This window comes from Miniopterus schreibersii (assembly GCF_964146895.1).
Source record: "Miniopterus schreibersii genome assembly, chromosome: 1".
Lineage (NCBI taxonomy): Eukaryota > Metazoa > Chordata > Mammalia > Chiroptera > Miniopteridae > Miniopterus > Miniopterus schreibersii.
The window spans coordinates 192,907,604-192,930,118 of record NC_138101.1 but is presented as its reverse complement, the minus strand read 5'-3'; the positions used below and the strand labels follow the sequence as shown (position 1 = coordinate 192,930,118).

The following is a 22,515-nucleotide window of genomic DNA, read 5'->3' as shown; positions in this document are numbered from 1 at the left end:
GCCTCTTCCTAGTATCATTTTATGTCCTTATACTTTATTTTTAGTATTTTTCTTCTTTTGTTATACTTTAGTTAATCCAAGTAATTTGCCTTAAATCTTTTCTGGACCATTTATTTAAATATAATTAAATAAATTCACATATAAACACTTGCATACATATACCATAAATAATATGGAAAATATGGGGAGATACTTGATTTTCTCTCCAGTGTTTTTGCTTCTTAAAGAAACTCCATCATATAGTGTTTGTGTATTTTTACATTTTCCAAAAATGGAAAAAAGTGAGGTCTCTAATTAATTAATAAATAGCACTTTTGGTTTTTAAAAAAATACATAATGAGACATCAGTAAAATAGAAGAATACTTCTAAAGAAGAGTTCTAGTGGCAAAAAGGTGGAGAATGCCCACTGGCTGTCCCGTACCAGGCAATTTCCACGTTAGTGGAATACTCCATCGTTAGCTGGAACATTTAGTCACTGAAGCACTCGGTCCTCTAACCACATCAGTAATCTGGAGGGCAGTTATATATGTTTTTCTTAGAGGACAAGCTATTTAAATATGTAATAAGGATAATGTTTCACTTCATTTCTAAATATGATGCTGCATTAAGAGGCATGAACACCGAATCTTAGAGGTAGATTCACAATAGTCCTTTCCCATGGACTTGCCCCTGCTTTTCCTTTGGGTATAAACGGCATTTATTTGTTAGGAAACACCATAATTAGGGCTAGATTAGGATATATCTAACGGGGTCAGGCACATATCAAACTCATGACTTTGACCTAATTTTGCCATGTATAAGTTGGGCAAAACAGCCACAGTTTTTTCCATCCACTAAAGATTTGTTGAGTTCAGCACAGTACGAAATTCTGGCTTTCAGCAGGCACCAAATTAGACATGGCTGCTACCCTCATTGAACTCTATCTAACAGAAAGAACTTACATACGTGATCATGCAGGTAACTATATGATGGCAATTGTGATAAACTATGAAGAAGTACGTTGTGTGAGGGTGAGGGAAGGCTTCTGTGAAGCAGTATTGTTCAAGTAATGTCCTTGTTATTATGGGGTGCTGAGTGTGTGTGTGGGGGGAAGCATTTCTGCCAAAGGAAGTGACAGATGGTCCTAAAGGGGACATGCTTGGCACAGTGGGGTTACTGAAAAAAGGTCTCTGTGGCTTGAGTATCACATCCAAACCTGAGAATCGCAGGCAATGGGACTGGAAAGGTAGCCAGTCTATTTCATGCAGGGTTTTGTAGATTATGATAAGGTGCTCAGGCATTGCCCTGAGTTGAAGTTCAAGCCATTGAAGGAGTTTTTAGAGATGTGTTTTGCATTGTAAAAAATGACTTCCATTGCTGTGAGAAGAAAGGAGGAAAGATTGTATTAATGGAGGCCAGTTGGGAGGCTGTTGCAGAAGTTCAGATGGGATATACAGGTTTGGATTAGGTAACAATTAGAAATTAAGAATTGTAAATATATTTGAGATGTATTTAGAAGATAGAATCAACAGAATTTGGTGTTGTATTGATACGGGATTTTCTAGCTAGAATAAATGTTTGATGGTGTTATTTGTTCAAATGGTGTATTAATTTCCTATTGCTGCATAACAAATTATTACAAATTTAGTAGCTTATAATAGCACCCATTTATTAGCTCACAGCCCAGTAGGTTAATTCTCATGGCTGAAATTAAGGTAGCAGCCAGACTGAGTTCACATCTAGAGGCTCTAGGTAAAAATCCACTTCCAAGCTCATTCTTGTAATTGGCACATTTTAGTTCATGCAGTCATCAGCCTGAGGTCCCTGTTTCCTTGCTGGTTGTCAGCTGGGGTCCTCTGTCAGCTCCAAGAGAGACCATCTGCATTTCTTCTCATTTGGCATCTTGATGTTCAGACCAGCAAATGTGTGTCAAATCCTTTCCATGCTTTGACTCTCTGACTTCTAGATCCCCTAATCGCCTTATGCGATTAGGTCAGATCAGCCTAGATAATATTTCTCATAATTATCCACGGATTTGGGACATTAATTATGTCTAATTACATCTGCAAAATCCCTTTATCACAAGAGTGGTATCTTATATTCACTCACTCAAGGGCAGGAGGTCATGCAAAGTGTCATTGGGTTCATCTTAGAATTTTGCCTTAGAATTCACAGATGGCAAACCAGGGGTGATGCATATGGGGTCGGCAGAAAAAAGATCCAGTTTTATACAAAGTTTGAGATGTCTTTGACATATTTTAATGGACATATATGGTAATAGTAATCATGGTTAATGAAAGCTTACTACATGCTTCATAGTAGGTGCTTTCATCAACTCATTTAATCCACATAAAAAGCTTATGAAGTGAATATTATTATTATTCCGATTTTCAGCTGAGGAAACAGTCTTAGGTCACTGACTTGCTCAGGGTTACCCAGGAAGTAAGTAGAAGAACTAGTTTTGATACCCATGCAGCCTGGCCCAAAGGCTCATCTAAACCACTGTGTTTTATGTCATCAGTGGGATATGGATCTGGAGCTTGGAAAAGAGTCTAGGCTGCAGGTAAAAATCTTAGCATCATCGCACTTAGATGACATTTAGTGAGCAGGTGTAGAAGAGATCACCTTAGGAGAGATTGTAGACGGGAGAGAGAGGAAAAGGGCTCAGAACTGAGGCCTGAAAAACTCCAAAGCTTAGAGCATGGATAGAAAAGGAAGTGCTAAGAGGGTACAGAGAGAAACAGCCAGAAGGAAAACCAGGAGAAAACCGAGGAACACTGGGGTGGTATGGAAGCCAAGGAGAGAAGGTGCTTCAAGGGGTGTTGGCAGATCCGGCTCATCAGCTAGTGTCCTTGTCAAGAGCGATCTTGGTGGAGATTTGGCGGGAGGAGCCAGGGTGGAATGGGTTGAAGGGTGGATGCATGCGAGGACAACTTTTGAGAGCCTTGGATCTGGTGAGGATTAAAGGGAGAGAGACTTAGCCAGAGGCGAATGTGGGGTTTGGGGGTGTGCGTGTTATCTGTTGTTGTTTTAAGATGAGCGATGCTAGAACATGCTTAAATACCACTAGTCTGGATCCATGACAGAGAGAGAGATTCAAACTGCACAGACAAGACAGGCTAGCTGGTGACATCAAGGTCCCTGAGAAGGCTGCCATGGGGATGGTGTGCGGGGTGGGGGGGTGGGGGATTGGCCTCTGATAAGAGAAGGCCCACTGCTTCTATTATAACAGGAGGGAGAGGATACAGGTGCATTTGTAGATTTGGTGGCAGGAAGATATGGGAGTTTTGAGCTCATGGATTTATTTTTTCTTCTCTGTGAATTGTGAAGAAAAGGCAATTCTTTATTCAAGAGGAAAAATAACATTCATTGTTTAAAAAAATTGTTATTCTGGCCTTTTAAAATTCCTAGCTATAGAAAACCACACAAGTTGACACAAATTTACGTGCTACCAGGTGAAACTTTATATAAAGTGTTGTAGAACAGCTTACAGAGAGGTTTTCAGGCACAGCCATTGAAATGCTCTATGCTTTCCATAGAGGTGAGTTCCTGAACATGTTCTCTAGAACATGCCAGAGTTCTTAGTAAGCATCATGTTCTTTTTCTTCTTTTTGAAGTGTTTTATATTTAATTCAGTTCTCAGTTAAATTTATTTGGTACACACACTGGGGGGGGGGAAGCTGTTTGTTACTGCTTTATAAGCATTTGTTTTCTTACTGACTTAGTTTTCTTATTGGCTCAATCATGTATTCCCAAAATCAGTTGGATAAATAAACACCGCTATTTTACACACCAAAAAAGTACAATGAATCTTGAGGGTAGGTGACCCTGGCAATAAGAGAAAAGTGGACTCTGGCAATAAGAGAAAAGTGGGCCGCGCTGTTTTAAAGTGCACAGATATTAAATTTAACTTTGTTCTGCCTCCAGCAGAATGCTGTCCAGAGACATGGTTTGAGGCCCAACCGCAAATCTAAACAACTTCAGAATAGCTTGCCACCTGGCAGTTAAAAGGAACTTAATGTGCTAGCTATTTAGCTTATTTTCAAGCTTATTTTCTAGAATTGAGCTAATTGAAGCCTGCAGACAGTTAAAGATTTTAGATCTCAGAGTTACACATGTGCTGTCCAAACTATGCTGGATAACCCCTAAATTGGAGCTTATCTAGTAAATTGTTTTATAAACGTATTTTCCCCTGACAAAAAGAAACAAAGCTAAAATAGCAGAGGAAGGGTTTTTTTCTCACTGCATACAATTGTCACCTTTTGACTGAAACTGAATTAGCCCAAGAAGCTTATGTTTTTGTAATGTTGAGTAAGAAAAGACAAGTGTTTTTTTGGTTTTGTTTTTTTAATCCTCACTCAAGGATATGTTTTTATTGATTTTGGGGGGTGGGAGAGAGAAACATCGATGTTAGAGAGAAACATTGATCGGTTGCCTCCTGGATGCGCTTCGACCAGGGATCGAACGTACAACCTGGGTACGTGCCCTGACCAGGAATTGAACCTGCCACCTTTTGGTGCATGGGGCGATGCTCCAGCCAACTGAGCCACCGGGCCAGGACAAAAAGGCAAAGTTTTATAAGAAAAGTTATTTTACAGCTTTATTGGCTTGGTCCCAATAAATTAGATGCTAAAAACATATTTCCTAGTTGGTATATTAAAAACAAATCCAAACGTATTAAATAAAGACGACTGTGTCAGCTTGTGCTCTTGCATCTCTTTGGAATCGTCTCTTCCTCAGACAGCTTTATCTTCCTCTTCCTTTCCCTGGCCCTTAAACTCCTCTTCCCTCAGATGCAGTTGAGTATCATTGAAAGAAATCCATGGCCCTCTAGTTTTTGCTGTTATTCCCTTTTCACCAGTTTTTGAAGGAGCAGGTTATACCAGCTGTTTCTACTTCTTTATCTCCCATTTGTTCTTTGATGTGCTGTGACATCAGGCTCCCACCTCAGCTGAAACTGTCTCTGAAATGGCTACTGTCTCCCTGGTTTCCTAAGCAGGGGGGAATGCCTCTATGTAATCTTAACCTCTTTAGAGAAGTTGGTTCTGAAGTGTCGTTCCTGCCCTCCCTTACCCAGTGACACTGCTCTTCCCTTGTGTTCTCTATCACTCACAGCCCCAAACCCTTCTTCCACTGGCCGTGAGCCCTCTGCTTGTCTCTTAAATGTTGGTAATTCACTGTCCGCCTTCATTTCTTGTATCAGGGATCAAATATTGTCATGGCTTGAACTACCATCCAAGTTTGTTTTCACTTAGATCTCTTTCTTGAGTTTTTATCGGTTACTTCCAACTGCTACTGAACATAAAACATTTGGATAGCCCACAGGTATCTTACCCTCTCAAGATGAATAATGCTTTTCCCTCCAGCTTTCTGTATTTTATGCAGTGTCATTGTCATTCTCCACCCTGCCAGACCCTTCCCCTGCCTCGCATTCTCCCCACCCACCAGTGTGCTCCCCCAGTGTGTCAAGTATAACTCTGAAGCATCTCCTTCATCTGCTCCTTGTTCACCATTGCACAGCACCGTCTCAGTTCAGAGTCTCACCTAATGGCAATAGCTGTTGTTTATTGAGCTTTATGTGGTAGGTACTCTGCCAAGCATTTTGCATGTCTCATGTAATTTTTACAACACACCTATGTGATTGGTATTATATCTGACACCTCTGGGACACAAGCTTACTTCCCATCTGCATCACTCAGAGTCCAGCTGTGGCACTGATAGTTCTATGTGGGCATTAACTCACTTCTGGTTGATGGCATCTCATTTCAAGCATGCATGCTGCACATTTTTCACTTTCTGCCCCAGAACTTTGACTCTTAGTCCAAGGCTTAGAACCTTATGGGAGCTGACTCAACAAGTACAAGTGCACACCCCAGAGTATAGGGTGTTAATGCCCCACTGAGACAACTCTCAACTAATGGAGGATGGGAGTCAATAGCAAATGCTTCTCTGTCTTGATCCTAGAGTAGACTAGAAAACCCTGAGAGACACTCTATACATTCCTCAGAAGGTCCAGATTCAACGGAGCTGATAATGTGTCCTTGTACTGGCTTTTCCTTCTTCCCTGTTTCAGTCTCCTGAGTTTTCCTCACTCCTCACTGGGGTTACCTTCCAAATAAATTGCTTGCACAGGAGTCCCAGCTAAGGTGGGTAGTACCAAAAGTGGCTCTTGAAAGTATACTTTGGATGGGATATTGGAGTTGACCACCAATTGGTGAAACTGCAACAAGGATATCACTGCTGGTGGTAATGGTGGTGATAACCGTAGCATGTGTCACAGAACAAATGCTGACTCCCTTTCACTTGCAGGGGTCTGGGACTAGCACTGAATGGAAGGTAAAGAGTTGCGTTATGTAATAGCTCTGGGACTTGAGTGGAATGGGGACAATGGTGGTTATAAGGACTCTGAAGTTGACTGACCTCTTTTACCTTCAGAAGGCTTGGAAACAAGAGAATGACAGACTTCAGGCCAACTGGTTTTCATTCCCTTGAGTTTAAATAAGTTCCTCCCTGTCACCATTATGTAGTAGCTACACCAGCTTCTCCTTGAAGACTCAATGACCAATATATTTCTTCTCTGTTTTATTGAGACATAATTGGGTTAACGTCGTAAGTTTAAGGTGTACAAGATGACGATTTGACACACACACATTCAGTGTTGGAGGCAGAAGGGAGCTTGAGCTGTGCTCCATCAGTTCGCTCTTAAGTACCACCTTACATGATCTTCTAACTTCCATTCATGCTTTGACCTACTGCCTGACAGTGTCTTGTCCCAAGTATGTTCAGTGCGCATCATTTCCTTCCTGCTCTAGGGCTTCTCTGAGGCCCACTCAGCAGGAAGCACAGGTAGGAGGGCACAGAGGCGAGTTGAGCCCAGGTGCCCAGAAGTTAATGCTCAGCCTGGGGGCCAGGAGTGAAGGAAGACATGCTTCTCCTTGTCTTTGCACAGGTAATTCTAGGAGCTATCTAATCATGCCTTAGAGAATCTTGGCAGGATTGAGCTCCAGTTGCCCACAGCAGTGAGCATCTCAGTAAGGTGCCCTTTTACTGGCCATGCTCCCTTCCAATTTTACCTTCCTTGGTCCATTACTCCTCCTCTCAATGTACAAATCCCTTTCAATGTTTTGTTTTTGGGAGGAACCCAGGCTCAGATAAGTACAGTTGTGTGCGTGTGTGGGCACAACTATCTAACTACCTGGTTGTCATCCATCCATTACAAGTAAGGGGCATAGCATGGTAAACATAATTGCTCAGCACAGCTTTAGTAAATCATAGAGTGTGAGTTCTAAACTGAGTTTATCTGAAGCCAAAACACAGTCTCTTCCTCCTTGATTATACTACCTTCCCACCTGTCAAGATGAACTCACTAGGCCTTAGTAGCTTCTCCTTTAAAGTCCTAAGTGATTTGCCCTTACCTGCCTGTCCACAGGAGTTGTTGACAGTTCACCCATCTAAAGTTGTCCCATGTATGTGCTCATCCCTTTGCCAATACGATTTGAAGTCCTTGAGTGATGTTTCCCCTTCTCCTTGCCATCCTGTAACTTAATACTATGATCATATCCTACATAATAAGGGGAAAGGGAAGGAAGAAAACAGACACCTCTCAGATACACATACACACACAAAGTTATTCATAACAAGATAAGGAAAATATTCATGACGACTACAGCCTTCATTTCTGAAACTGGTCACATGATTCCTTCATCACTGTTCTTCAGGGATAGCCCAGAAAAGAGCTGTAGTGTGGTAACCGTCTGCTTTTGGGTGGTGCTTTCCTATTGTGCAGAACCGTTAAACCAGGCCTGAGTCTTGCCTCTTTTGTCCATTGATCTTAGGGAACCCCCATGAGGCTACAGGTGCAGGCTGGGAGTATGAAGGCAATACAGCAGGAGTGGGGACCATGGCTTTTGTGCCTTCAGAGCCTGGTCTGCCCCAGGCTCATGTACACCACTTCCACTTGATGCTGGACTCAAAGTCCACCAATTTAAATATTAATCTTGTCCAAAAACACCCTCATGGAAACGCCCAGAATAATGTTTCACCAAATATCTGGGCACCCTGTGATCCAGCCAAGTTGACACATAAAATTAACCATCACAAAGAACATCGGACAATTGACAAATCACAATCGGGACCATAGATTAAAATATTTTATTAGTGTTAAATTTTTGGAGTTTGAGAATATACTGAGGTTACTTAAGAGAACTTTTAGGAGATATACACTGCAATAGTAAGGGGTAAAGAAAGATGCATGATGATGTGTGCAAACTGCTCCAAAGTAGATCAGAAAAAATGTGCTATATGTGTGGGTGTGTATGAGTGTGTAATAAGAAAACAAATGTGGCGAAATGTTACAAATTGATTATGAATATGGGAGATGTCTGTTATTTTTACAACTTTGGATTTTGAAATCATTGTAAAATAAAACAAAAAAATGTAAATGGACAGGGAACACTATAATTGTGTTTAGAAGCACAAAAGATCTGTAACTTTTCATATGGCAACATAACTGTACTGATACCCTTGCCATAAAACTGGAAGTGTTAACTGTGTAACATGGTTTCAGGAGAATGGGTTACACAATTCATGTCTGAAATAAGCAAAGGAGGGGACAATAGGGGAGTGGCATTCTGCTGTAGAGCTCTAGGACCTGTAACTCCCTCCAGGGCACCCCTTGACCTTTTTCTTCTAATTCTCAGACTTAGTGTAGAGCATGGTTGTGGTGGAGAAAACATAGTTAAAACTGAAACAGGAGAGGAAGGGATAGGACAAGGAAGGATGAATTTAATTTCTTTGGTCCCCAGTGTTCACAGAATGAAATTAGATAGTTCACTGTGAGTTAAAATGAACATTTTTAAAAAGTAGCATTATTCTTGAAAAATGAGTTGGCAGCAGCCCTATGAAAGTTTATCATTGTAAGCACAAATTATTGCAAACTGATATTTGATTCAAAGCTGCTACGTTTAAATGCTAATAAAACCAAATTGGCACTATTAGCAGCATGTAGTCTGAAAAACAGAAAAAAGGAAAGGCTGTTGATAAATACTTTCTCACAATAGAGTTAAGTGTACAGGTGACAGTAGAATTGCAGTGGAAAGCGAGGTTATGACTTAGGAACAAAATAGGGCTGTATTTTCTTACATCAATTTGAAACCTGATCCTTGGGAATGTTACTTTGGACTATTAGAAACTATTTTAGTGCTTGCATGGAAGGTATAATTTAAAATGTATCAACAAATACTAAAATAATTTTGCCTTGCTGTAATGGTTTAAGTTTTTAGCATTTATGTTATCTAATTTTTGGCTTGCCAAAATGCTGACGCATGAGTGACTTCTATTGTAGAGGAAAGTATCCGTTAACATAAGCATAAGGAAAGCTGTGTGAGTGTAAATAGCGTGGTTCTGTTCTTTGTCTTCGAGATTTAGATTTGAAGCATGATTGTCTTTAAACTGTCAGATAATAATTTATGAACTAACACTGAGGGAACTTGCTTTTGAAACTAAGACATAAAACCTTCTGTGCAATCTTTTGTGCTATATTGTCCCCAAGTTATCTTTTTCTTCACATTTTTGATGTATATTAATTCTGTCATATGGTATGGCCTAGAAATGAAGTATTCTAATTGACTGTTCTTTTAAAGCTGTGTTTTATGATAATTGTGAATTTTCCAATAATCCGACTACAGGAAAATTCTTTACTGTCCTTTGGCTATTGTCATTTGGAAATCCCACAGACATTACATATACTTATTTTTAATTCATAAAGTTTTCTTAAAAAATATATCTTTATTAATTTCAGAGAGAGGAAGGGAGAGAGAGAGATAGAAACATCAATGATGAGAGAGTTGTCATTGATCAGCTGCCTCCTGCACAGCCCCCACTGGGGATCAAACCTGCAACCCGGGCATGTGCCCTGACCAGGAATCGAACCGCGATCTCCTGGATCCTAGGTTGACGCTCAACCGCTGAGCCACGCCAGCCGGGCTTAATTCATAAAGTTTATGTTCACCAAATCTGTACGTACCCACACAGCTGCATATTAGTGATATACTATTAAATTGCATACTATTTTAGCAAGGACAGGAGAACTTGTAACATTTCAGAATAATGCATCAATAAATAAATAACCTGCCTGTGTCTCGCTGTGCCCTCTTGTCCCTTCCTTCGCCTGCCTGCACTAATCGCAGATTCCTGGGTATGCTGTGATCTGTCCTGTTCTTGGTGCTTTTCTGTATATTTCCTTCTGATGTACAGGCTTTTTTCTGCCCTGCTGTTCATCAGCACCTAACTTCCCCAAACCTTCAGATGTGGTAAGATGCTCTCTTGTGCTCCCCTGGTCTCTCTGCCCCTCATGCCTGAGTGCCTCTGCACCCTGCGCTGCTTGGCATCACAGAGTGTGTCTGCTTCAGTTTCGTCAGTGCTTTACACAGTATCAGATACGTGTCAGCATTCAGAATGCTTGTTCAATAAGTAGACTGTGTAGTTATATGTAGAATATGATGATTACATGAAACCTACAAAATATATTGGTAAGGAGAAGAAAAACGTATTACCCGAGTAGTGGGCACCACAATTCCTAGTATGGTGGGAACTGCCCTGGGGGCATTGCCTTAACAAGTTCACTTAGGGATGTGTGTATGGATGGTAGCAGTAGCTGAGAGGTCAGAAAGGGAGGAAGCGGCTTGACCGGAAATAAGGGGAAAGATTTGTTGGTTTTGTTCCTAAGGGGAGAGAAAAGGAGAAAAGTCAGAGAAATGATTCAAGGCCAGGAGCTAGATGAGGTAATGGCCCCCATCCCCCAAGGGTGGAAGATGGAGAGAGATTAAGAATGACCCTACTTCAAGGTCCCTTCTCTTAGGACTTTAATAGGAACCTTGGGGGTGTGGGAGGCTTTGGCTCTGTGGGTTTGGAGTCCATTAGCCTAGATTATAAAGGACTGACAAGCCCCAGCTAATAACTAGGATACATGCACAAGAAAAGACTGGAAAGGAATGCCCCAAGTGAGGGTAGCTAGTATTAGGTTGGTGGGGCTACAATCGCCCCACCCCTGAGACTTTCTCCGTTCTAGGTCATAATAAAAGAAAAGTTTTAAAAAGAGATACGTGATCTTTTTCACATTAGTATTTGGAAATTAGAGGTTAATGTTGATTTCTTAAATATTGAAGGTGCTAGAAAGGGGAAGGTGAAACTGATTATTGAGGAATAGGGAATTTGGGCCAAGATTAAAACTCATTTCTTTCCCAAACCAGGAACTTTTTGATTAACTTGTTAGGCTTTGTTTTCTTTCTCTTTTTTAATTGATAGCTACTGTCTCAAAGAGGGGGAAAAAGTACCTGAAAATTGGACAAGGTTTTGTGTAGACAGTGTTTAAATTTTAGAAGTTGATGGTGTGTTCTGTAGACTCTAGATCTATAATAAATTACAGCTTAATTATTTCAGTTTCAGCTGTAACAGCTGTAGGTTTCTCTTCTTCATATTGCATTCACAACTGAATCTCACAATGTTACTTTTATAATTGTTCTCCTTTCCTTCTGAAATGAAAATAAGTCAGAAAACCATTGACAGGATAACAGTATACTACTGCAGTGTCTTGTATAGATACATATTGCTGTTAATGACATGTTCCCAATGGTGGCAAATAGGATTTAATGCTGGATCATTAAGTCGTTGGTTTTCTTTTCGTGGTCTGATTTCATACATGTAGCTATAGTTATCATCACAAAAGACTGATGTATAAACTCAAGTGACACTTTCTCAACTTACAGTCGAAATATAAATAACATTTATGTGCAGTCAGACCAGACCTTGGTCAGCAACCTCGGTACTTGAGTTCTGGCTAAGAAAGAATTCAGAGCCAAGACTCAAATACAAGCAAAAGTTTACTTAGAAAATCACAGAGGTGGAAGAAGTGAGCCAACTGAGCTATGTGGGCTCAGGGAACAAGTACCCTTGGAGCTTAGGAGGGAGAGACAAGGAAAATGCTCCTGGGAGAAGGGGCTGGGAAAAGGCTCCCTTGTGCTCCATAGAGAGAGCCTGGAAGAGTCCTCATCCTGAGGGTATTTATCTAGAGGTCTCAGGGGAGCATCCCAATAGAATATTCATCAGCCTTCCAGGTATGTTCTTTAAGGATGGTGGTCTCTACTGATTGGTCAGTGCCAGGGGAGGGGGTCATTAGTCATTGTAGCTGGTCCTGATGTAAGCCATGACTCACTTGTCTGGTTTTGATGCTTTTCTGGGCCTGGAGCTGAAACACAACTGAGGCCTAGATGTATTAGATGCAGTGAGAACCTCATTGTCCTGGGGGCTTAATGCTTAAGGTCTATTCTTCAGCCCCCTTGTTTTTTCCCCCTCTAAGGGGTCTAACCCGCATGACTAGCAGCATAGCAAGGGAGGAAAGATCAGTGGAGGGTCCCAACCACATGACAAGTGGTATGTAAGGTAAAGGGGTCTAAACTCCATGACCAGCAGTATGCTAGGAGAGGAAAGGCCACCCTGGGGGCCAGGCCCCAGGACAGTTTTGCTTGTTGCTGGGCACTGGGGGCTTTCTGCCCAGATGACCTTCAGTACCTTTCTAAGTTCTCAATTGGGACCCCTATAACAAAATACATTAACAAGAGGAAATTATACATTTTACTTATATAAGTTTTATGTGACACTGGAGCCTTCATAAGGAAATGACCCGAAGAAACCGTTAAATCTGAGTATTTTCATATTAGCATTGCTGAAGAGTGGAAAGCTGTGGAAAAGGGGTGTGATAGGACAGTGGGTCTGAGGAAAGTGTGGTAAGGTGGGTGACATTTAGGAAGGCCTATTTGTTCAGACACCCCTCTGTGTCCCTTGTCTTCAGAGATAAGGATGCTCTTTTCCTCTGCGTCAAGGGAGGGCATTTGGCACAGGAAGGGTTTATGACTTGCTCCAGGGGAAGGTCAGAGAGTCCTTCCTGCACACACTGTTTCTCAGATTCCTTCAGCTTGAAACACTCAGCATGCCAAGTGCTCTCTGTTTTGGGGGTAGAATGTCCTGAGCCCCATCAGCATTGTCTCTTCTCTGCAGAACTTTAGTTTCTGTCTAGAACGGCCTGCATGGCAGCCCTTTTAGGATGTCCTGCATTACCTCAAAATCAGTGTTGAAACCCCACAACTTCCCCTTTCAGCCTGCCTGTCCAACTTCCCCTTTCAACGAAATTCTGTCAGTCGTTTCTGTTCAGACCAGACCCTCGTAGCACACATCTAGTTTATTGCAATAACCTCACCATCTTTTAGCATAGTCTTTCCTTGCTTTGTCCACATGGCACCTTACTGCCAGAGTAACTTTTTAAAATATGTTTTTATTGATTTCAGAGAGAAGAAGGGAAAGGGAGGGGGAGAGATAGAAACATCAACGATGAGAGAGTCATTGACTGGCTGCCTCCTGCACACCCCCTGCTGGGGATCGAGCCTGCAACCTGGGCATGTGCCCTGACCGGGAATCAAACCGTGACCTCCTGGTTCATAGGTTGATGCTCAACTGCTGAGCCACACTGGCCAGGCCAGAGTATTTTTTTCTAAAACCTTACTTTCACCTTGTCAGAAGCCAGCATTGCTTAGGGATTCTATTAAAACTAGTTAATCTGACACTCCAGGCTCTGAACCAGCAAGGCTTATGTACTTGTTTGTTACGTTTGTGCCGTTCTCCCCACATAAACCAGTACTATTAGAGCAGCCCTCCCATTGTCTCTACTAGGAGAGACTTACTCCTCCTTATGCCTTTGCTCTAGCTATTCTTCTGGCTCAGAGTTCCCTAGCTGTTGTGTCACCTTCACCATTTCAAATCCTGTACTTCTTAGTTAGAGACCTAACACCTGCTCAGGCCTTAGTGTAGGCACTCCTTGTATGTGTGAAATGAATGAATAAGGGCCTCTATTCTCAAAGAGTGTTTCTAACTAGCTTTGCATGTAAATGATATTCCCCTTAATGTCCACAAAAGCCATAATCTTTTCTATTAAATTACATTTCTTATAGCTTATTGCAAGTTTAATAAGTGATTAATTTATTGAATAAAATCTGGTATGTGAATGCCTTAGTCATATACAAAAAAAAACTTACTTGAAATGGTTTCAAAACATTATTTTCTTTATTTCTACTTTCATTGTAAAAGTGCTTTCAAATTAATCCTTTTCTTAGCTTTAAGACAAGTGACTCATTGGATCTAATCATGGTTTTACCCATTGTTTTCCTCCGTAAAAGTGGGAAGTTCCAAGTTAAATGTATCTCACAACATACAAAATTGATCATAGATAATATGTATTATGGATTACATTTGTTAATAGAATTGACTAGAAGGCTGAATGAGAAGCCATTTATCAATCATAGGTTTATGGTTAAGATTCCAGAAGAATGTGCTAAGGATTAATAATAACTATCTTTGAGTGGTGGGAATATGGGAGATTTCCTAGGTCTACTTTATGCCTATTTATATTGTCTATTTTTTTAAAAAACATGAACCTAGATTATTTTATATTAATATTAATAATAATAATACAAACAACAAAGCTATTTAAATTTGGGAGAAAAGACAGTTATCCTGTTAGGCTAAATTTATTATTTAAAAAATTACACCAGTCATATTTTCCCACATTGCAAATAACCCTATTAATATTATATAAGGAGTTGAAGGAATCTAGTTATAGTTGTAAGGAACCAAGTATTTTATATTCATTGATAATACAAGATTTTTTCTTTCCTACTGTTAATAATTCAGACTTTTCTAAAGGGAATCATTTAAATATTGAAATTTGTTTGAGTTTTGACAGTCTTTTTAACAAAAATCCATTGACTTCTTGTAAAGGGCTTAAGTTCAGTCTTAAAAGTGATTTCCTAACCAGAAAGTATGCATTATAGAATAACACGAATCAAGAAGTGAAGGATTTTCAATGGGATAGTTCCTAATATTTTAATAAGAAAAAGATTGTTTAAAATTGCTTTGTGAAAGCATTAAAACTGTTCACACCTATCTTTTCTAAATGAGTAAACTTAGTAATGCATTAATGTAAAAAAGCTGTAAATTCTTTTCATGAAAGGAGACTGTCTAAGCAGATTAACAATAAGAGATAAACCTAAAGTAGACCTTGAAAAGTTTAAAAATATTTGTTTTAGTCCAAGTTTACTAATATTTAACAACTCATATGGTGTGGACATCAAAATAGATGTCACATATAAACAACGAATATGGTCATACTGTTATGCACCCAACTAACTAGTATAGTCTAAGTTTTTTAAGTTTGTTGATATTCTGTTATTTTACACATTTGTGAAGAGTTTTCATTAGGCATTGTTTTTATGGGAAAGAGTAAATCTTTTTAGTTGGGATATAGGTGCTAAGGGTGTGGTTTTGGTGCCATCAAGCTGTTATGGACAGAAATCCAGAAATGCCCAAACTCTGCCCAGCCAATCTATTCTTATCCCCCAGGAGTCATGATAGAACTGTCTGCATGAAACAGTTGCCAGTGAGACTCAAAGTACCACATTAATGAAAGCTGTGCCAACTTCCAGCACACCAGTGTAGAACTCTTCTTAAATTTAAGTGGCATTGGTGCATGCGATTTAGGCTTAAGACCTAAGTGAGAACTCCTACTTCCCTCCCAACCCCATCTGAGTAGAGTCTTGGGACCACCTGTTGAGGTGTGTGAGTTAGAAGGTTAGAGGGGAGAGCAAACTAGTGAGTGAACACCAAGTGCCCAACGAACCTCTGAATCTATTTAGTTAACTAACTACTGTATTATATAGTGGAGAAACACAAGAGAATGGCCATTCAGCCCCAGGGGGTCAGGCTAGGCCAGAAATCTGAGGCAAAAGAACAGACCTTGTGTGGACTCTACCTACTACTAGCTGTGCCCAGTCAGAATTTTGGACTCTTGAATACTTAGATTAGTAACCTCTCTTACCTTTGGGGAGAACTAGGCAAGGGATGGGCAGAGGCATACCTGGCAGAAGAAAAGGAGCTCCTACAACCACAATAAAATACCATTCACTTTCATGTGAAGAAAGACAGCGGACGGTTCTCTCTCTCAATATAGTACAGGATCCAGGCATGCAGGTAACTCCACACCATATGATCAGAATACTATTTTGGACTTTCCTAAAGCATGGAATGACTCAGACATGCAGAAGATTTCTGTAATTGGCTGATGTTTATTTCACCTGTAGTGTGAAATTATGTAAATATTTTAAGTCTTGTTCTAATAAACATTAGTATTGTTGCTGGGAAGTCTAAGCTCTTGATCTTAGGTTAACAGTTTAATGAAGAGAAATGTGGTTTATTTTTAGACTTTCATGCTCAAAGCCTTCTAATTACAATGGCAAATAATAGCATAGAAACGAGAACCATTTGGACACCTACACTCACATGCTTGACTATGTGTTTGCTATTGCTTGGGATTTTATATAGTATCATATTAAACATTTATTTTATGTGTTTTGTCTTTAATACAATGAAAAAACTTTATAATTAATATTCTCATGCCTAAATATAATAGCGCTACCTATTGATTTATTTCTATATGTGTGAACACTTACTTTGTGTAACAGATGTAATGTAAAAGAAATAATCATATGGATATCAAGTTCAAGATCCCTGAGATGGACCTATATCACACACCTTTTTAATTTTATTTTACTCTTTGAAGTTAAGTTGCTATTGCAGTAGTTGAAGTTAAAGCAGAAACTACTATTGTTGATTGTAGGAAGACTTTTGCTTCTTATAATGCCAGAATAAGACCCCCTACCAGAGAACTTCTTTGCAAAAAAACAACTGTAAAACCTGGATTTAATACAAAAACGAACTATTAAAGGCACTTGAGAGTAAACAGAGGCAGGTAGGCTCTAATGGGTAGTACACAGCTGGAGAAAGGGAGCTATAGGAAATAACTTTGCCTTTTCACTGATTTTAGCTTCAGGCTAAGTACAGTCCATACTCTGGGAACTCGGGTGGAAAAACAATAGTCTCTCTGGCCAGGGAAACTAGAAAACTGAAATCAGCCAGCCTTGATCACTGAGGGTAGTGGAGGAATCCCAGAAGGTGACGAGCTAGAGAAAAGAGAGTCCTCAAATATTATGTATACACATCTGTGAGTAACCTCTGAGTTAAGCGTGAAGACAGCAGGCTTAGAACAGCCCAGCTAAAGACAAAAAATCTGAATTGGGCTAGAGCTGCCTCCTAAGAAACAGGAGCCAAACCAAGATATCTGCCTGCTGAAACAAACAGAAAACCCAGCTCTCATTGGAGAAAAAATAATAATCTAGAGTCTTCACAAATAAACATGTATAATGTTATGGGTACAACCTAAAATTACCCTACATAGGAAGAATTATGAAAATGGAACATATATCAAGAGGAAAGAACATAAACTGAGCCCTACCCTGGAACAAATGAGACATTGGCAATAAGAGACAAGAATTTTAAAGCAGCTATTACAAGACCTTCAGTGAAGTAAAACAATATGCTCTCAGTGAGTGAAAAAAAGATATCTTACCAGATAAATAGAAACAATGAAAAAGAATCAAATGGAAGTTTTAGAAATGAAAATACAATATTTGAAATAAAAAATTCACTGCATGGATTTAACAGTTGAATAGAAATGTTAAAGGAAAAGTAACTGAACTTGAAGATAGAGCAATAGAAATTAATGTGAAGAATAGAGAAAACACACTGGGAAAAAATAAATAGAGAGTCCCAGGGACCTCTTAGGTAATATCAGACAGTCCAACGTATATGTAGTTGGAACTTCAGAAGGAGAAGAGAGACAGAATAGGATAGAAAACAACTTTTGAAAAATTAAGGCAAACGTTCCCCATATTTGATGAAAACCAGAAATGTACAGATATAAAGATATCCAGTAAATATCAGACTGAATGAACCCAAAGTAGTTCATATCAAGTTACATCACAGCAAAACTGTTGAAAGCCAAAGATAAAGAGCAAATGTTGAAAATAGAAAGAGAAATGACACTTTTCAAACAGAGAAACAAGGATCCATTTAATGAGTGATTTCACCTCAGAAACTATGGACACCAGAAGTGAATGGAAGAACATGTTTAAAGTGCTGGAAGAAAAGAAAAAAGCCTGTCAATTCAGAATTCTATATTAAAAGAAAATATCCTTCAAGATGGGGATGATTCCAGAATTAGATAGTGATGATGATGGCACAACCTTGGGAATATACTAAAAAAAACAATCACTGGATTATATACCTTAAAAGGGTGAATTAAATGGTATGTGAATTACATCTCAATAAAATTTTTAAAAATGAAGGATAAAAAATTTTTTTTTCAGATCAAAGTAAACACAGAGGTTTCTGCACTACAAGAAATATCAAATGAAGTTGTTCAGGGTTGAGGAAAAGTGATACCAGATGGTATTCTTGGAAGAGAGAGATCACCAGAAAATGCTAACTATCTGCAAAAATGCAAAAGTCTCCATCTTTCATCTTATTTTTTTTTAATATATTGTGTCACATAAGCAGAACTTGTGACATTGTCTTGTGCAGTGTGTAACATATAGGAAATATTCTCATCCCGTATAATATATAACAACTGTTCCTTAAAGAGTGATTGTGAGGCTTCTATATTTTAAGTAAAATGATACCGTATTAACTATAAGAGGACTGTGAATAGTTAGAAACATATGTTGTAATCCTTAGAGCGGCAACTACACTAATAATGCAAAAAAGTAGAGCTAAAATGCCACTGTGAAAACTGAAATGAAATTCTAAAAAGCATTCAGATGATATTTTTAAAAATCAGGAACGTAAGAACATGGAAACAAACAACAGAAAAGGTAAATTAAAAAATAAATAATAAGCCCTGGCAGAGCGTCGTCCCGATGCGCCAAGGTTGTGGACTCAGTCTCTGGTCAGGGCACATGCAAGGATTAACCAGTGAACCCATAAATAAGTGATACAACGTATTGATGTTTTTCTCTCTCCCTACCTCCCTCCCTCCCTCCCTCTCTCCCACTCTCTCTAAAAATCAGTGGGAAAAAATATCCTCAGATGAGGATTTACAATAAAAAGATTTATTATAATGTATAGCATACATAAAATCACAGAAAACATAGCTGTATACTTTAAAAGTTAATTATAAGGTGAACATTGGCTTAACCACTTAAGGCAAGAAATAAAACATTGCTGGTATCTCAGAAGCTCCAGTGGGGCCCCCTCCTGTTGTTGATCCCCTTAATATTTCTTTTTTTCTCTTTGTTTTTTAGCAAATTTAACAGGACATGCAGAGAAGGTGGGGATTGAAAATTTTGAGCTTCTGAAGGTCCTAGGAACTGGAGGTAAGTCTTGAGTTAATTCTTTTTGGGAAAAAAAGTACTTGTTATTCTTATGACAAAGGATTGATGTTCCCAGTATAGAAATCAGCTAAAATTTAAAAAGCATAAAGAATCCAACAGAACTGTCAAAGAACATGAACAAGTGATTCATAGAAGAAATACAAAAGGCAGAATTTGAAAGAATTAGCAAGGATTTAGAAAAATCAATCTCTTTTACCATGCTTTTGGGAATGTAAATTAATTCAGTGTTTACATAGGAGACAATATTAAAGAAATCACTAACATTTGTAGAGAACTTGTTACTTGCCAAGTACTCCATTAAGTGCTTTATACTGATTGACTCATTCAATCCTTACTCAACTTTATTGATACTCAGTGATCATTTTGAATAATGAAAAGCTAAAGACCCTTCAGAAGCCTAACAATACGAGTTTGATTAAATAGAACGTGGATCTGTATGTTCTATAATCCATAGCATAGGACTGAAACGATCTGTATTTATTAACTTTTTTGAAATCTGTCATAATGTAATAAGTTACACACACACACAAAAAGGCTACCAAAGAGAATGTACAATATACCATTTCCATAATATAAAAAAATTATGTAAATCGATATTTACACATGTGTATGTATGTAGATTAAAAATCTCTAGTATATATACCAGATTTATAACAGTGGTTGTCCCTGGGTGGTGGGATTTTAGATGATATTGATTTTCTGCTTTATACTTTTCTGTGTCTTTTGAATTTTTGCTACCAACTGTTCTTGCTGCTTAAGAGTCAGAGCCTCATGGGTGTCCAAGATCCCCACATTTAAAAGAGCCCCACGTTTGGTTTAATGCTCTGCATTTACTGTTCTGAAATTCTAAATAATTCATGAATAAGCCATCCCAATTTTTCATTTTGCACTGCCCCTCTTCCCCCATGTAGCTTGTCAGGACTACACCGTGTCTCTTCAGCCCTCCCCCTGGACTGTGCTGCTCTGCAGTTACTGCTGCTGTGGGAACTTGCTACTTCATTTTCCTTCTTTCAGGTGGAAGTGAAAGCAGGACTTTACCTCTCTTTTTGCATCCTCAGTAGGCCTATTGTATCCTTCCCTGGAAGGGGAGAGAGAACCCCAGAGGACAGACCATTTTTCTTCCCCACTAAAATTTAGCTTCAAGAAGTACCAAAGAACCCGACTGGGCATGGCTCAGCAGATGAGCTTCGACCTAGGATCCAGGCGATCAGGGTTCGATTCCCAGTCAGGGCACATGCCCAGGTTGCGGGCTCAGTCCCCAGTCGGGGGTGTGCGGGAGGCAGCCAGTCAATGAGTCTCTCATCATTGATGTTTCCATCTCTCTCTCTCCCTCTCCTTTCCTTTCTCTGAAATCAATAAAGATATATTTAAAGAAAAAAAAAAGGAAAAGAAGTACCAGAGAAAATTTTACAAACATGATCTTACTATGAAGAAGAAAGGCACCATGAGTGAAAGAAGTGGAAACAATAAATAGCAGAATTAGACACACAGGGACTATTGGAATTATTAGATGTGAAATATGCTAGGCATGTTTATATGGTTTTAAAATTAAAGAGAGATTTGACAGTAATATTAAGGAACAAGGCATGCTTAAAAATGACCAGACGGATTTGAAAAAGAACCAATAGCACTTCCAGAAGTGAAAAAATAATTCAAATTATAAACTTAGTAGGTGTTTTACTAGCAACTGAGATATAGTTAAAGAGAGAAAGAGCAAATTGGGAGATGGATTTGAGGAAAGTATGCAGAATATAGAATAGAGAAATAGATGGTGTCTACAAAAGAGATTAAGATATAGAGGACAGACAGAGAAGATTCTGGTTTGTCTAATCTGAATCTCAGAAAGATCTAAAAGAGTCCAGAGGCACTATCCAAAGAGACAATAGCTGAAAATTTGTTAGGATTGATTGAACATGTGAATTTGCAGATTTAGGAAACAGAGAAAATCCCAAATATAAAGAAATTCTTTTTTTAAATCCTCACCTGAGGATATGTTTTTATTGATTTTAGAGAGCAAGAGAGAGAGAGAGAGACACACACACAGAGAGAGAGATTGATATGAGAGGGAAACATCCATTAGCTGCCTCCCATACAAGCCCAACTGGGGATCGAACCCACAATCTAGGTATATGCACTGACTAGGAATCGAACCCTCAACCTTTTGGTGTATGGGATGATGCTCCAACCAACTGAGCTACCCAGCCAGGGCTAAAGAAATTCTTGTATAGATACATCATAGAGAAACTGATGAACACCAGAGACAGACAAATACCCTAAACACAGCCAGAGAGAAGACTTATTTATGAAGGAACAATTAGGTTAACAAATGACCTTTTCAACAATGACCATGAAGGCCATAGGAGAGTGAAAGAGTATCTCCAAAATGCCCAGACAAAGTAACTGTCAATTTAGAATTATATACCCAACAAAACTATTTTCCAGAAATGAGCAAAATAGACATTTTCAGACATGTAAAAGCTGAGTGTGTTTTTTACCAGTAGGTCCTCACTAAAGAAATTTCTAAGATCTAGGGAGAAGAAAAATGATCTTGGGAGAGTTTCTGAGATGCAAAAATGATTGGTGAGCAAAGAAAATCTAAACAATATTGTCTGTGTAAAACCATGGCCATAATGTCAAAATTGTGGGGTTTAAAAAAGCAAACTGAAATATTGGACAAAAGTAGCATATGATTTTGGATATGATAGGAGTGAGTATTCTGAGGTACTGTTCCTCAAGCTTTATCATGCACATGAATCTTGAATGTGTGGTTTACCACACTGATTGAAAAAAAGAATAAAAAATCTGAATAGTCCTTTAACTCTTAAAGAAATTGGTCAGTAATCAAAAGTTTTCCTACTATGAAAACACTTGATACAGTTTTCAGAATGAGTTCTGCCAAACATTAAAGACATAGGTAATTTTAATCTATAAACCCAGAGAACAAAAAAAGTTGGATTATTTCCTCCAATTTATTATATGAGGCCAGTAATATAACCTTGATTTCAAAAACAGAGTGTAAGGAAGGAAAATTATAGGCTGGTTTCATGCATGTGAAAATTTTAATGTCAAATTTATAAAATCAAACCTTGGCATATTTTCTTTCAACACATTGAATGCTCTGTCTTATAATCTACCTCAGCTTTTTGAGTGGTTTGATCACAGGTCATAAAGACAATTCTTCAAAGGTGAGGAAAGAGTTTAGCA

General features: G+C 38.9%; 1 protein-coding gene across 3 annotated transcripts in view; it reads left to right on the top strand.

Moving 5' to 3' along the window:
- RPS6KA5 (ribosomal protein S6 kinase A5) overlaps window positions 1-22,515 on the top strand; it is a 107,268-nt gene that overhangs the window by 10,206 nt on the left and 74,547 nt on the right. For 2 of the 3 annotated variants that reach the window (XM_081117755.1, XM_081117756.1), the window contains exon 2: window positions 19,222-19,293. The exons of the other annotated variant lie outside the window; for it this stretch is intronic. In XM_081117755.1, coding sequence (XP_080973881.1) covers window positions 19,222-19,293 — 72 coding nt within the window. The remainder of the gene's footprint in view (window positions 1-19,221; window positions 19,294-22,515) is intronic. 3 annotated transcript variants of the gene reach the window in all.